Source organism: Lathamus discolor, chromosome 9 (assembly GCF_037157495.1).
Source record: "Lathamus discolor isolate bLatDis1 chromosome 9, bLatDis1.hap1, whole genome shotgun sequence".
Taxonomy (NCBI): Eukaryota; Metazoa; Chordata; class Aves; order Psittaciformes; family Psittacidae; genus Lathamus; species Lathamus discolor.
Window position 1 is genome coordinate 19300393 of NC_088892.1, and position 14067 is coordinate 19314459.

General features: G+C 39.1%; 1 protein-coding gene across 8 annotated transcripts in view; it reads left to right on the forward strand.

Moving 5' to 3' along the window:
- The first annotated feature begins 12398 nt into the window (after window positions 1-12398).
- Window positions 12399-14067, forward strand: part of DIAPH2 (diaphanous related formin 2) — a 234385-nt gene continuing 232716 nt past the window's right edge. For 7 of the 8 annotated variants that reach the window (XM_065690008.1, XM_065690010.1, XM_065690011.1 and 4 more), the window contains exon 1: window positions 12399-12726. In XM_065690008.1, the coding sequence (XP_065546080.1) occupies window positions 12607-12726 (120 nt within the window). In that variant the 5' untranslated portion in view covers window positions 12399-12606. The remainder of the gene's footprint in view (window positions 12727-14067) is intronic. The other variant, XM_065690009.1, reaches the window with a different exon arrangement.

Genomic DNA, 14067 nt, shown 5'->3' on the forward strand with positions numbered 1-14067 from the left:
TCAAGTAACTGGTTGGAACAAGCAAAGATTGTTTCCTCCATCTCAGTCAAGTGCACAGCTGCTTAGTCATGAGTACTCTTGATCCACTAATCCCAGATGATAACAAGCTTCTTATTATGCTAGCTTATTTTCAATATAAAAGTATTTATACAGAAACAAATCTAACACTGGACATCACTTGCCTTTCAAAGCTGCTATTAAATTTCAGGAATTCTAACAAGCTGCTGGTAAGCATCTCCTTCTCCATTTTATACATTATACTGAAAAAAATCAAAGAGATGAGGCAGGAGAAATACATATAACTTACAGGAAAGTTTTTTTCCAATCTACCATTACAGGGGGAAAACAATTTCACAGTCTCTATGAAGCAGTTAATTAATATTCATATTATACACCCTATACTTTACAAACCTGAGTTTACAGTTCGCTATTCCAACCCAAAAATCTGTGACAACGTCCACAGAATTTTAAAACTGCTATAAGAATGCTATAGTTCTTGTTTCAGCTATCACTACGTTCATCTACCAACTTGCTCTCAACTGCTGCTCTGTATGGAAATAAGACTAATGAATATTTGAAAGCCTTGTTATTAATCAACCACGGACATAACAATGTAAATTCCTAAGCTCACTGTGGATTATGCTCCAGAACAAATGCATGATTAAGTTGTGGAGTTTTTCTAGTCTTTCATAAGCATAAGCTTACTACAGTGACCCCTGAAAACACTATTTACTGGAATGTGAAATATAAGATCCAAGTAGTTGGCATTTGCTCACATAAGGAATATGACAGGTAGCCAGTAAAGTTTTCACTGATATGCAGCAGAATTATCTGCCAGAGTCCTGACTCATAAGAAGCTTGCTGGCTGTATTTAGCAGCAGAGGAATGTTTAGTTGATCAGCTCTCCTATAACAATAAATAAGATATTATTGAAGTCTGGGGAAAGTGCTGTTGAGGATTTCAGGAAGTGTGACATAATTGATGTAAAGCTCAAAGCTCCTAAGTAACCAAAGCACCCATTTTGAAACTTAAAATAATGCCTCAGTTAAAAACTGGGAGTCGTTCACAATTATGTCATCTCCCTTATCTAAACATTCATATGGTTAAAATATTTTTAACCTCACTCTATCTTGGTCAACCATAAACAAGTGACTATGTAATTACATTAAGTGATTCAGTGACTCATCTCAGTGAAATGACTGGTCTGACAAGAACTGTCCCAAGCAGGGGTACTGTGCTCTGAAGCCTGTTTTGCTGAACTGTTTTTCTGTCATAAAGCAAATACATAGAACAAAACTTTTTTAAGAAAAAAGAAAAAAAAATCAGGTGCTATATGAGGTACTTTGAACAAAGCATTGTAAAAGCTCCTATAGCTACAGGTACTCCACTACTATTTTGCTCGTTTAGGTGTGCCTCAATACTAAGGCGAGCCATGAGAACTCAGACTAATCAGTTCAGAGTCTAAGCAACATTATGCCACCACTATTGGTAATATGCTAATGTAGCTTTCAGTAAGACAAAGGTAACAGTGGATACTGCTGTGCACCGAGATACTTACAGTGCCATAGCTTGAGCATGATTAACTGACAGTGCTTGTTTAACTAGCTTCCAAACAGAAATTAGGTAAAGTTTTTTGTTGCTAGAAAAAACATCCAAGTAACATTGTGCTTTATCCCGTCCAGAGAAGCCATGATGTTCCAATACCCACCTATGCAGAATATCAAAAGAACTATTCCTAAAGAACAAACAACTTCAGGACACTTTCAATACACACAGTCAGACCTACTCATGGCTGCCAAGATGTCATGTAAGACCTAACAAGAAAACATCACCATTAAATTGCACCTTTAAGAAAGATTGGAAAACAATCAGTGTTTTTTCATCTTTTCTCTGAAAAAAAGTCTGTTTCATAGTACTGTCAGACAAGCACACCTTTATTGCAATGATGTTGCAGTCCGGCTGTTTCAGAACATAACTTGACCTTACTAAATTAACCCTGATTATTTTTTCCTATACTTATAAACTAACTTGGGGTTTTAGCTTAGTAGAAGAAGCTTTAAATAGATTCTTAACTATAGATACTGTCTCGGGACAGGTATTTGTTTATTAGAGACAGAGAAAAAGAAATAGCTTCATTAAAGTGCAGATTTACTTCAGAGAAGTAATTTCAAGAGTCAATTTAACCAGCTAACCATGACTAGTAAAATTACATCAAGATTAAATTAGTAAAGCACAAAGGATGAAAAAGAAAATCTGAGCCATAAGTTATTTTTCTATAAATAATTTAAAAGCTTTCAAGAAAATTGTTTTACAGCAACATTAGGTTCATTGAACAAAGAAAAGAGCAAAATGAAAAACCACCATTTAGAACTCACAGGAAGACTTAGAAACATGAACGTATTTTAAATACTATGTTAAGATGCAAAAAGAACCAGAAACAAACATGCCATTTATCACTACATAAATTGATTTATCCAAAAGGAATTAAATCCAGAAAAGCTCCTCTGTTGTCATGAAACTGGAACTACCTTACCTCACTTCCCATACAAGTGAGTCAAAACACATGCCTTGCTATAATTACACAGTACAATCCAATAGTACTACTAAAATATATCCCCATCACTGCTTGAGTCACTTTTTTAGATACCACAAGCCCAGAACAGAGACTGCACAAGCAAGACATATACGCAGGTTAAAAATATAAAGAGGTAATTTAAAAGTTAACACCCATAAAACATAACTTGGATTTAACAAGTTACTTCATTAAGAATAGTACACTCACCAAGCTCATAAAACACCCAAAGAATCCTTGCTGGCCAAACAGGAAAAAGCCTGTGAAATAAAAGTTAACTTTCACTGGCTGGAGCAATAGAATCTTATTATTGCTACATAACTACCTTTCATTAAATCCCTATTCTATTCAACTAACATTTCATATGTTTCCATATTAGTATTTGTTCCTTTTAATCCTTAAATCACCAAAAAGCCCACGTCAGCCTGTAATTTTGCTGCTTCACCTCTCTGGCTCTGTTTCACCAGCCTTCTTACAGCTGTTGCTCAAATTTTAGCAATTTCCTCAGCAGCTGAAGCCAGGATGACGCAGCTGGGCCAGATCAGAGCAGGGAGTTAGAATCCTGAAAGGGTTAGTTGAACGGTAAGGGTGGTTTACACTGCTCATTTAACTATCTTCTCTCTTGTATCAACACAGGCATTTCTGAAACCACATAATAGGCAAGAACAAGAAACTGAACTAAATTAAAAGAAACTTTTTTAAATAATGTAAATTTTAAGCCAGATCACTTGTGCAATCCACTTAACAACAATCACATGAATGTTTGCTGTACACAAAAGGCAGCACCAGGAGACAGGAAAGAGCAACAGGCAGAAACAGAACTTTTTAAAGTGAAACCACTGTTCAAATAAAATTTGAAGCAACTTCCAAGTAATAACTTCCTATTAGTACAACTGTAACAGCTATATATACACAGGCAAAGTAAAGCAAGAACTTCACATCATAACCCTCAGAACAGAACTATTACCTGCACATAAGCAGTCTCCCACTCATGTATATTTCCACTGCCCACAAGTTGCTAACTTATTTTCTTAATATGAGGGTGGGAAGCTCAGAAGTCCTTGGAGGACTTAAAGAGACAAATGCCCCCAAGGAATAAGCATAATTTAGACCATAGAACCACAAATTCCAGCAGAACTAGTGGCCATGAAGGTCCATACCAGTTCCATTCCTTCCTTAGGCTGCAGTGAAACCTCCCTCTGTGAAGTCTGAATTGACCTTCTGGCCAAATTGGGAAACCCTGACCATTCCTGTGCTGTTAAGACACCTTTAGCAACTAACTACATTGCTACTTCACTATCATCTCTTAGCTTGCCTTCTCCCTCAAACACCTTTTGGATAGTCTTACTTCTCTCTAGCTGATGCAGATTACAGAGCCCTTTTCTTTAACTCTTTACTTCTGCTTTTTCTCCTTGAGCAATTTCATCCACAGGCTTCTCTACCATTTCTATTCTGAAATTTTAAGACTGACAGGAAAATAAGATTTTAAAGAACCGTATAGTAATAATTCCTGCAAGTTGAATCTACATTCTTCTATACGAGAAACTTGTGGATCTTGTACCATCCTTATCACCACAGTATTGCATCACCTTCTTAAAATCATGAATTAAGCACTGAAACAAGCGCCTATCATGTGCTGTGCTCATTCAGGCTCCTCCAGAGAGGTTCATGCAGGAGAGAGGGTAGGTTTTTTTGGTAGCTTAGTATTCATACTCACATCACTGAAGATTCAATAAGAATGCAACACTGAAGGGTTCTGACCCAGAAATGGGCAATAATATACACTGACATGGCTGACTAACTTAAATTACACCCAGACTATATGCCATGCTATTTTTGCCCAGTTTCAGTTCCTCTTAAAATACATGGCTGTGAAATGTGGCAGTCTGAGTGCAGTTTTCTTTCCTAAGTTAATGTCGTAGACATGATAAAAGTCTTGCCAATTGTTGCAGTGTAGTGATAGGATAAGGGGCAGTGGGTTCAAGTGAGATTTTGGGTTAGATTTAAAGAGGAAATTCTTTGCTGTGAAGGTAGTGAGGTGCTGAAACAGGCTGCTCAAGGAAGTTGTGACTACTCCAGCCTTGGCAGTGTACAAGGCCAGGCTGGACAGAGCCTTAAGCAACCTGGTCTAGTAGGTGTTCCTGCCCGTGGCAGAAGTGTTGGAACTAGATGATCTTTTCCTTTCCAACCCAAATCATTCCATGGTTCTGTTATAGACTGTCACATCTCAAGAATCACAGCACTTTCAGTGAAGAGTTAAAGGTGAGGGCAATGAAGGCTTGGTATTATGTTACTGTTAGTCTGGTAATCTCTCACTGCAATATTTGTCCCCTATTCCTTATACCAGAGCTAGGGATACTACAGACATGCAAATTAGCTCAGTAGACTAATGTAGTAGAGAATTATCTTTTTTCTTTTTTTTTTTTCCAATCTATTAATTTTGTATCACATAAGATTGCTAATCATAAGACACATAAGAAGAAATACACTTTGTATGTGGTAAAAGAGACTGAAATATATAGCACTTGCCACCCTCAGAGTCACCTCCTTGAGGTCTAATGTGTGTTCTCATTACATGAAAAACCACATGCTTGGACTGAGCCTCAAACTCACCTTCAGCTATTTGTCTGACTAAAAATATACAGTTGTGCATGTGCAGGATAAGACCAGAGATAAGCTCGCTTTTCATTGGTGTTACTATTTTTCCACACTCCACCCATTTATAAAGAGAGCTAAGTAGACAAGCAAAGAATCGAGATTATATGTGCAGAACTTTGCTGCTCACAAATAAGCTCATTGTAAGCAATACTTACAGAATTAACAGACACAAAAGGAAGAATAATTCAGAACAAACAAAAATGTATAACAAGAGAAGGTTCTGTAAACCTCATGCAATACCATCTTGCTAAAACTGTACTAGATGATGCTTAAGTGTATTAGACGTCAGAGCCAGGTGTTTCTATCAGAAAAACTAGACATACAGTTTATTTCAGTGGTATTTATTAAAGATCCTTATCAGTTAAACATAATTACTACGTGAACCCAAACCAACATAGGGAGCACACCAAGTACATTCCCGCTAAAGATAATTTTTCTCATTCTTCAAAGTTGCAATACTTGCTTTTCAAGATATTCAGCTAAGCAAATCCTTTAAATACTACGAAGAAATTATGTAATAAAATAATATTAGCTTACCTACTAAATAATTGCATCATAGAACTAGCTTATCTCTCTTCAAAGAACCTGTTTAAATAATCCTACTGTTACGTCACGTAAAAGGACACACTCTGAAACTATGTCCCAACATTCTCGCCAAAAATGTTCTTCAATGAAGTTAGCAGAGCTATGAAAAAAACTTGACGCAAACCTGGGGATAGTAATTCCTCCAGTATATACCAGCAATACACAATACATGCTACACCCAATGATAAGAACAGCTGGAAAACCCAACCAAAACAACAATCTCTTTCTGTCAAGGGGAACTATTATTATTATGCTAGACAGCCAATCACCATGGGTAAAAATTCCATGTCTTTTTACCTAATTAACTTAATTTTACCATTAAACAGCTTGATTTCTTAACAAGGTCTTTAGCTCTAATCAGGCCTATTTTTGTCCATCTGCCTGGAAGCTCTTCATTAGCATCTACTAATGCCTTAAACATGTGTATATTTACATTAAAATGAACTACTTTAATTCCACCCAGAAACCTACTTGTTGGAGTATGGGCTATGGTGCGATACATTTAAAACTGCTGCACTAATAATTGATTCTCTGTACTGTAGAACACTTAATTTAGTAAGCTTTCATATCACTTACAGAAATTATAAACACTATTTGTCCATGATACAGTTTTTTCTGCAGGCAAAATAAAGCAGAAAAGTTACCACTTAAGAGTAAGGCTGACCATTAAATAACCAGTTCAGTTCTAGCCTGTTCCGCCCAGCCCATGGTGATTACAAAGCATGTATTAAGGGGTTTCTAAAGAGTGGCTGGAGCTGGGTATTGATTTTCTGTGAAAAGCTGTGAAGATATAGAAAAGTAAGATAAATAGGTAAAGACAAAGGTCTCTAGTGCTGAACATGGTGAAGGGAGCCCATGTAGTAAATAAAAGGAGTTTGTATTGAACTGTTTAGTTATGTTTGAGAAGCAAATTGTGCCATGAGATAGGAAAATCAAAATACATTTTTTAAGCAATTTGGGGAGATACCACAGCATGATAAGCTTTGCAACTCATCTCTAGTTTTTTCAGGCTGGGAAGAGAACTCAGTATTATAAGACATAACTATCATATATTTACATAGAGTAGTTGTGTCCTGGCATATAAATTGTTGTGAAAAATTGGAGGTACTAATCTAACAGGTTCTCTATGGTACTATTAAGATTATTCTGTTGGAAAAAAAAAAAACAAAACAAAAAGCCAGTAGGCATTTTGCTTGCCAGCAATACTGAGAAATTACTGCTAGATGCACAGTTGATATGTTGTTTGCTCTGGTACATCTTGTACTAGGTAAGACTACATATTGGTGTTTTAGAAACAAAGGAGGAAAAAGAGAATTAACTAATTACTATCTCTATTGTCTACTTCATTTATCAGCTGTTTATTCTGTGTTGTTTTTCCTGGGGGAAAAGGCCAAAATCAAGAAAAGTGTTTTCTTCCTACTTGATTTTGTTTACATCATCCTCGGAAGTAATCCTGGGCATTTTTTTTCATACATGTGTTGTTTCCAGAAAGCATGATGGGGCATGAATGCTGTTTTCTTATTGTTCTGGTAAAACCTGAAAGTAAAAAAACATTTGGACAAGATAAACCAATTTGTGATCTAAAATCGTAGAGTAAGTGATAAAAATAGAGAGAATGGTGAAAACAATTCACCTAAACTAGAGAATTGCCTCAAAGAGGGAAAATGGTTGTAACAAAAAAGTAACACAGAATCATAGAATTGTTAGGGTTGAAAAGTACCTTAAGATTATCTAGTTCCAACACACCTTTGGAAGATATATACATTGGAAAATACAAACCTAAAAACCACACTTCCTCAGTATTAGGGGACTCTGGCATGGAGTAAAGCAAAATCACTAAAGATGTGTTCAGATTAAAACCAATATTCAGTTTATTTCTGGATTTATCTAAGTCACTTTAATGACAAAAGTGCCTTGACACAAGTAGGCTCTGTACTTTTAATGTATTGTTTAATAATGATATACCTCATCTAGCTTCAGTGCTTTAGGTTTTAAATTAGAGCTAGACATAATAAGTAAAGCTCAACTATAGCTCTACTGTGACAACAGAGTAAATGACTTCCCTAACATATGCAATGTGAAAACTGTTTTTAAACAATAGGTGGGAAGCTGTCAGCTTCCTCTTCCTCTAAAGTACAGGCAAAATGTTAAGCTGACTTAAAACTGAAGCGTTTATAGCCTAAGAAGTGAACTGTTGGGCATCCATCTCACAGCTGGTTAAAACCAGAAGGTATCTGTAGCCGCAGAAAATTAGCCTCACTGAAGCTGTAACCCTTATCCGTTTACAGAAATGCTCACAATTAGCTGTGCTTGTAATTAACATTTGTGATACTGTTCATGACTGTTAACATGATATGTCACTTTGTTTTAATGGATAGTATTGGATTTCTTAATGTACCTAAAATCACTAACAAGTTTTGTTTAAATATGATAGTAACTTCTCGTGACTTAATTCACAGAACACTACAGAATGTACAATCACTGCCTCTTATCAGGCCAGGAAATTATTGGGTTAGATTAAATAAAGATTTAGCAAATAAGTAATTCTTGGAATTATCTTATCACTGACTGTATTTTCACTGGATTTGGGTTTACAAATCAATCAGATAGACTAAGCAGTCAAATAAAGTATTTTTTTAGAAAGTGAGGTTATTTTGTCAATAGGGAATATCTATTCATATGCAAATACTGCTCTTCATTGATATTCATTGCTTGGTAGTTAATAATTCTAATCCTAGTTTCCTACCTGTTAAGGTAAGTTACATACCCTGTGATTTTCTTATTTACTACATTCTCATGCATGGTAAACAATCTTAGAGTGACTTCCTTCTTAAGATAAATTTGTGGATTTTTAAAATTCCTAAAACCAAACAGATTCCAAATAAACCTGCAAAAACAAGGGGCAGGAGAATAAAAACTGGCTGTGATGAAGATACTGATTAGGAAGAGTGATAAGACAGTCTGAAGAAAGCTTACAGCTCAGCAGGAGTAATAGAAGGATTGTGTTATGTTTTCTGCGGTAGAGTGGTTGTGTTAATGATATAGAATCTCTGGATGAGAAGCTGGGGAATGTACTACTGGATGACTTAGCAGCATGCTTCCTGTTAGTGGTTAAGTTAAATACTGTGTTTTCTCTCGTGGTAGTGCACAGAACAGTTCCTTTTTTCTTTTTTCTCCCAGTGCAGTCAGGACAAAAACTTGAACATTGTTAACTTTCTTCTTCAGTACTAGAAACCTGAAGAATAGAACATTTCTGAACGACTGAAATCTCAACAGCTGGTTTGGTGACCAGTCAACTTTTCTTTTTCAGTTATACTTGGAGTGCATATCTTCTTGCAACTTGTATGATTGTATTTTTACATGTTTAGAGGAAGGGTGCTAGAGTGCTAAGTTCTTGTATTGCTGGCTCAGCCAGTTATCTTCAAAGGCCTAATTTGTTCAAATTCAGATATAAAATAGCACCTGGTTTAGGGAGGCTCAAAGTATCTCATACCTGTCAGTCTGTGATCATTTGCTTTTGGATAATTGTGTGACTTTTTTTTTTTTTTTTTTTTTTTTTTACAGATGCATGTTTGCCATTTTCTGTCATTGGCAGTTGTGGTTACATGACTGAATGTTACTTAGATGACCTGTGAAATCACAAGGAGAAATGCTGGCATCTACATGGCAATGGTCTTTCTTACTTACATGGTTTTAATGCTGTAAAATGAACAACTATGTGAAATGACAAAACTATTTTTGTAAAATGCATAGTTTTAAAATACATTTTCTTCAGAGATGAAGACAAATTAAGAACAGTTCATACAACTACTAGTTTCTACCCTCAGGCCATACTATGTTGCTCTCGGAGATGAGCCAAATTACTGCACTGCAAACTGACTGCCAAAATGATCTGAGGTTTGTCTGGTTGCCTTAAGCAGAGCTGTGGTTTTCTATTTTTTTTTGTTTTGTTTTGTTTTGTTGTGGAGGGGCTTTTCAATTTAAATTTTCCTAATTGGACTAGTTGCATTATTTCACTTCACTCCACGTGCTTAGAATTGCCTGCAGAGTCTATATGCTTATATGTCCTTGGTTCATACATGCCATATTTGTTTCTTGCTCCTGGAAACTGGGGAACTGGAGAATGACTAAAAACATTTTCCAAAAGAACTTCTGCTAAGGAGGCTGTGAAGGAGATCAACTGATCCTTAATTTACAGTAATCTATTCAAAAGCAGGTCTCCAGAAAATCCCCACAGCAATGTTTAAGTTTATGTTTAAGTCACAGCTCAGCACACTACGTGGAGGCTAGTAAAATATTTGCAAGTTGGAGCTAAAAGAAGGAGGCCATAACTGTGTTACCCAATCAGCCATTTGTCCCAGGAGAGCAGGCAAGTGGCAGGAGGAAAAGAGGAACTAAGGTCACTCATGGGGTACCTCTTTCACCACATGACATAGCTATAGCTTGATGGTTGCATGTCTTCCCTCCGTTACTTACAGGAGGGTACAGTTATTGTTGCTTACCAACACTAAAAGTAGTAAATATTTGTGTTTTCCTTTCAATGTAATATGCATAGTCCCTAAACCAGACTTCAGTGCTTTTTACTTTTTTGCTTAGGATCATGCACACGATCTGAGTTTTACTCCATCAAAACCTAAATTAACTCAATGCCTAAGTGTGTATTTACTCAATCTTCTGGATTTCCGCCACATGCACTCATTTTCAGTCATACCACAAAGTATTTTTGTAATGTTCTGCCTGCTGTTCTGGAATATTAAATGTCAGGCCAATGTAAAAGTTCTGCTGAAAAAGACTTGGCTACAGCAGCACGAGTAGTATTGTGGCAAATGCAGAAAACCTGGGTAGAAAAAGCTGTGGAATACCTAAAGGTTACGCTGAACAAATAATGCTACAGAGTTTGGATTAAAAACTCTTAAATTTGTGAACAGAGAAGTCAGCCAGTTGGAAACTATTCTCTGTTTTCTCTGACTCTGGAATGACTGACCTTTCTGCTCTAGTTATGGGTACTGCTAATATAGACAAATAAAGGCAGCATGGAAAAACAAAATGGCCATTAGGGCTAACTAAAGGAAAGAATAAAAGACATCTGAGCATTTCCTTTTAGCTGAAATTGACAAGTTGTTATTAAACTGTTGCTGTAGAATGATGAACTGTAAATTATAAACTGATGTAGTTGGAAATAACATATTGCCTGTCACTGCAAACAAGCGATTTAATTCATGATTGTTTAATTTCCGAATTCCCAAGTTACATGTAGTTAAGTGATAGCATAAACTGTGCCCAAATACTTAGTTAAACCCAGCAAAATTAAAGGAAAACATGTACTAAAATGAAAGGAAGTTTAGACTGTGCAGCTCGATGGAGCTGTCCTATTTATCACCTACTAACTTCTGCTGTGAAGGTTATACTGCAATTTTAAGACCTATCTTTTTATTTGAAAGCTGCTTTTGTCAAATTTTATCAACAGGTTTTCACTGCTGGACTACAAAAAATAATCTGGTAGTCAGGTAAATCTAAGAGAACCACAAGAAATGCAGACAGCTACCTGAATCTCAGGCATGTTGCACTGCGTGTGTATTAGAGATGGGGAAGCTTCACTGTACTGGTCTTGATTGCCTTTTTAAGAGAAGCTTCCAGTGGACACAGTGCTGAGCTGGGACTCTTTTCTAGAGGGCAATCAAGTAACACATTGTATCTAACTTGGGACTTCAAAGCCTTGTAGATTGCCCTTGTCCCATGAAAACAACAGATCATGATTCTGTTCATGGCCATCTTCTCAGTGTAAGTTAGTAAGCATAGATTCAGCTGTATCAACACTAAATGTGATTTTTTTCTTTAAAAAAATACTATATGAATAGGAGAACCTCTGTTAAGATGAGCCCTCACATCATCAGGCATGTGCTCATTGTCTCCAGCATTCAGATACAACCAGTGCTGACAGGTCTCCGGTTCATACAATGACACTCAGTCAAAGGGATTCTCTAATCCACACAAAGGGTTTATGCAATTTTTCTGTGTTGTGAAGCACGAGCACGTGTAGATGACTCAGATACCGGCACTGGCATTCTCAAATTTAAGAGAACAAAAATCAAGTCTTTTGTTTCTGGTAACAATAGTTCCATTTTAGTTCCAACACCACAGTTATCCCTCGTGTTTCACACACAAAACGCACGGAAGCACACTTGAGTCACAGCCACCTCATGAGGAAGCGCTTTGAGTGTGACGAAGCGCCGGGGCGCTCCCCACACGGGGCAGGGCGGTTGAAGCAGGTCCCATGAAGACAGGGCTTTCCTCAACACGGCAATCACGAGCCGTACCGCTACCTCCACAGCCGTGCTGCCCCCGCCGCCTCCCCTCTGCCCGCCCTTGGACCAGGCAGCGGTGCTTCAAAAGGGGCGATAGAACACCAGAGGCAGCCTCTCCTCCTCCCAGCGCCCCAAATAACGCCTCAGAAACAGCTCTCACTTCACCTTTCCAGCGCGCACCGCCATTTCCTTGTGCGGGTGCGCAACCCCGCCTCACCTCCCGCCCTCCGCACGCCACAAAGGCGCGTGCGCACCGCGTCGGCACATGCGCGGTAGAGCGGGGCGCGCATGCGCGGAGGCGTTCGGTGTCGCTGAGGCGGTGGATTGGGAGGCGGAGGAGTCGGCTGGGCAGAGCACCAGGAACTGCCCAGGCTGGGAGCGGACGCGGGAGCCGCCCGGTGATTGCGGGTCGGTTCTATGGGGCCCTGAGGGTGCGGCCCCGGTGAGCAGAGCGGGTGCCCTTGGGGGCGCAGAGCCGGTGGGAGGATGGAGGGTCAGGCGGCGCCGGGGGCTGGCGGAGGCGACGAGTCCCTGAGCTTCGGCAGGATGAACCCGAAGCGCAGCGGGCGCGCCGCGGAAGAGGAGAGCCGGAACAAGCTGAAGCTGGTGAGCGAGCTGTGGGGCTGGGAGAGGGGCAGGGCACGGCCTGGGGACGAGGAGGAAGGCGGGGGAGGAGGAGGCGCGGATGCTGTCTTGCTGCATCTAAGTGAGGAGCGTGGGGCGGAGGGGTGTGCGGCCGGGCCCAGCGGGGAGGCTGCGGCTGCGTTTGTAGGAATTAAAGGCTCTCCGTTCAAATTCCTGCGAGCTTTCGTGATGGTTTTTGGGTTTCTCTGGAGAGGGAGGTGACAGCTGGAGGGGGGCGTGCGGGCGCTGAGGCCTCGCTGCGGTAGCGCGCCGGGGGTGGTCGCTGACAGCAGCAGGGAATTCCCGTGTTACCCGTGCTGGCTGTGATACCGGGAGGGCAGAAGCCTCTGCGGGGCACTGGCTGGACCATGCCCTGGGGAGAGGCGCGGTAACGCGCTGTTCTGCAAGCCGGACCTGTTGGTGTGACCTCTGCTCTGCTCACCTTTTGAGTGAAAGAGCAGGGGGTTTGGTTTTTTTCCTGCCTGTATTGAATCATTTGGAACATTGGTGGCTATGACGTCAAGGATGTGCTTCCCAAGTGAACTTCGGAATTAAAGGGAAAATAATTTTAAAGTTTGGGTATTGTCCAGTCTTTTGGGAAAGATTTGAGAAGCTCTTGAACACACAGATCCTCTTTAGGACTGTAGAGTTTGTTCATTATGCCCGTGCTTTTTGATGTAAAAGAAGATATTCTTATTTACTTAGGTAACTTGAAACATAGGTACGTTTAAAAGTTGACAGCACAGGATTGTATCTCGCTTTATAAATACAGTAGCAGCAAGCCAGTTAATATGACAGTGTTACTTTTTAATTGTTTGCTTCTGTTACTTATAGTTACTTGCTTTAACTTTGAATCAAGTAATTTTAGCTCAGACCTCAGGTGGAGATTTTAGAGCAGTAGCGTAGCTGACAGTTAAAACATACCTGAATTCTATTACTGAGTAGATTACTAGTTCCAAACTTTACTTAATCTGATCTAAGGCTTTCATAGATATTGGTGAAACTAAGTGAGTATGTAAGTGCGCTCCCACTTGGTATTCCTTTCATCAGTATGGGGCAGCAGAACCTTTGGCTGCTCAGCCTGAGTACTGCAGGGGTTTTGTCACTGAAAACCAAGTTAGAATACTTGTAGGGAAGATGTTAACTTTGTAATTTCTGAGGCAGGGACAAGTTATTGAAACTTACAAATATTATGAAGGATGACAGAATGACCTAATACTGAATAACTTGAAGTACGCTTGTGTTGGAAGGACCATGTGTATCTTAGCAAAAGGTAACCAAAAGTCATGTCTTTGTTTTATGGTGTTATTGGAAATAAACTCC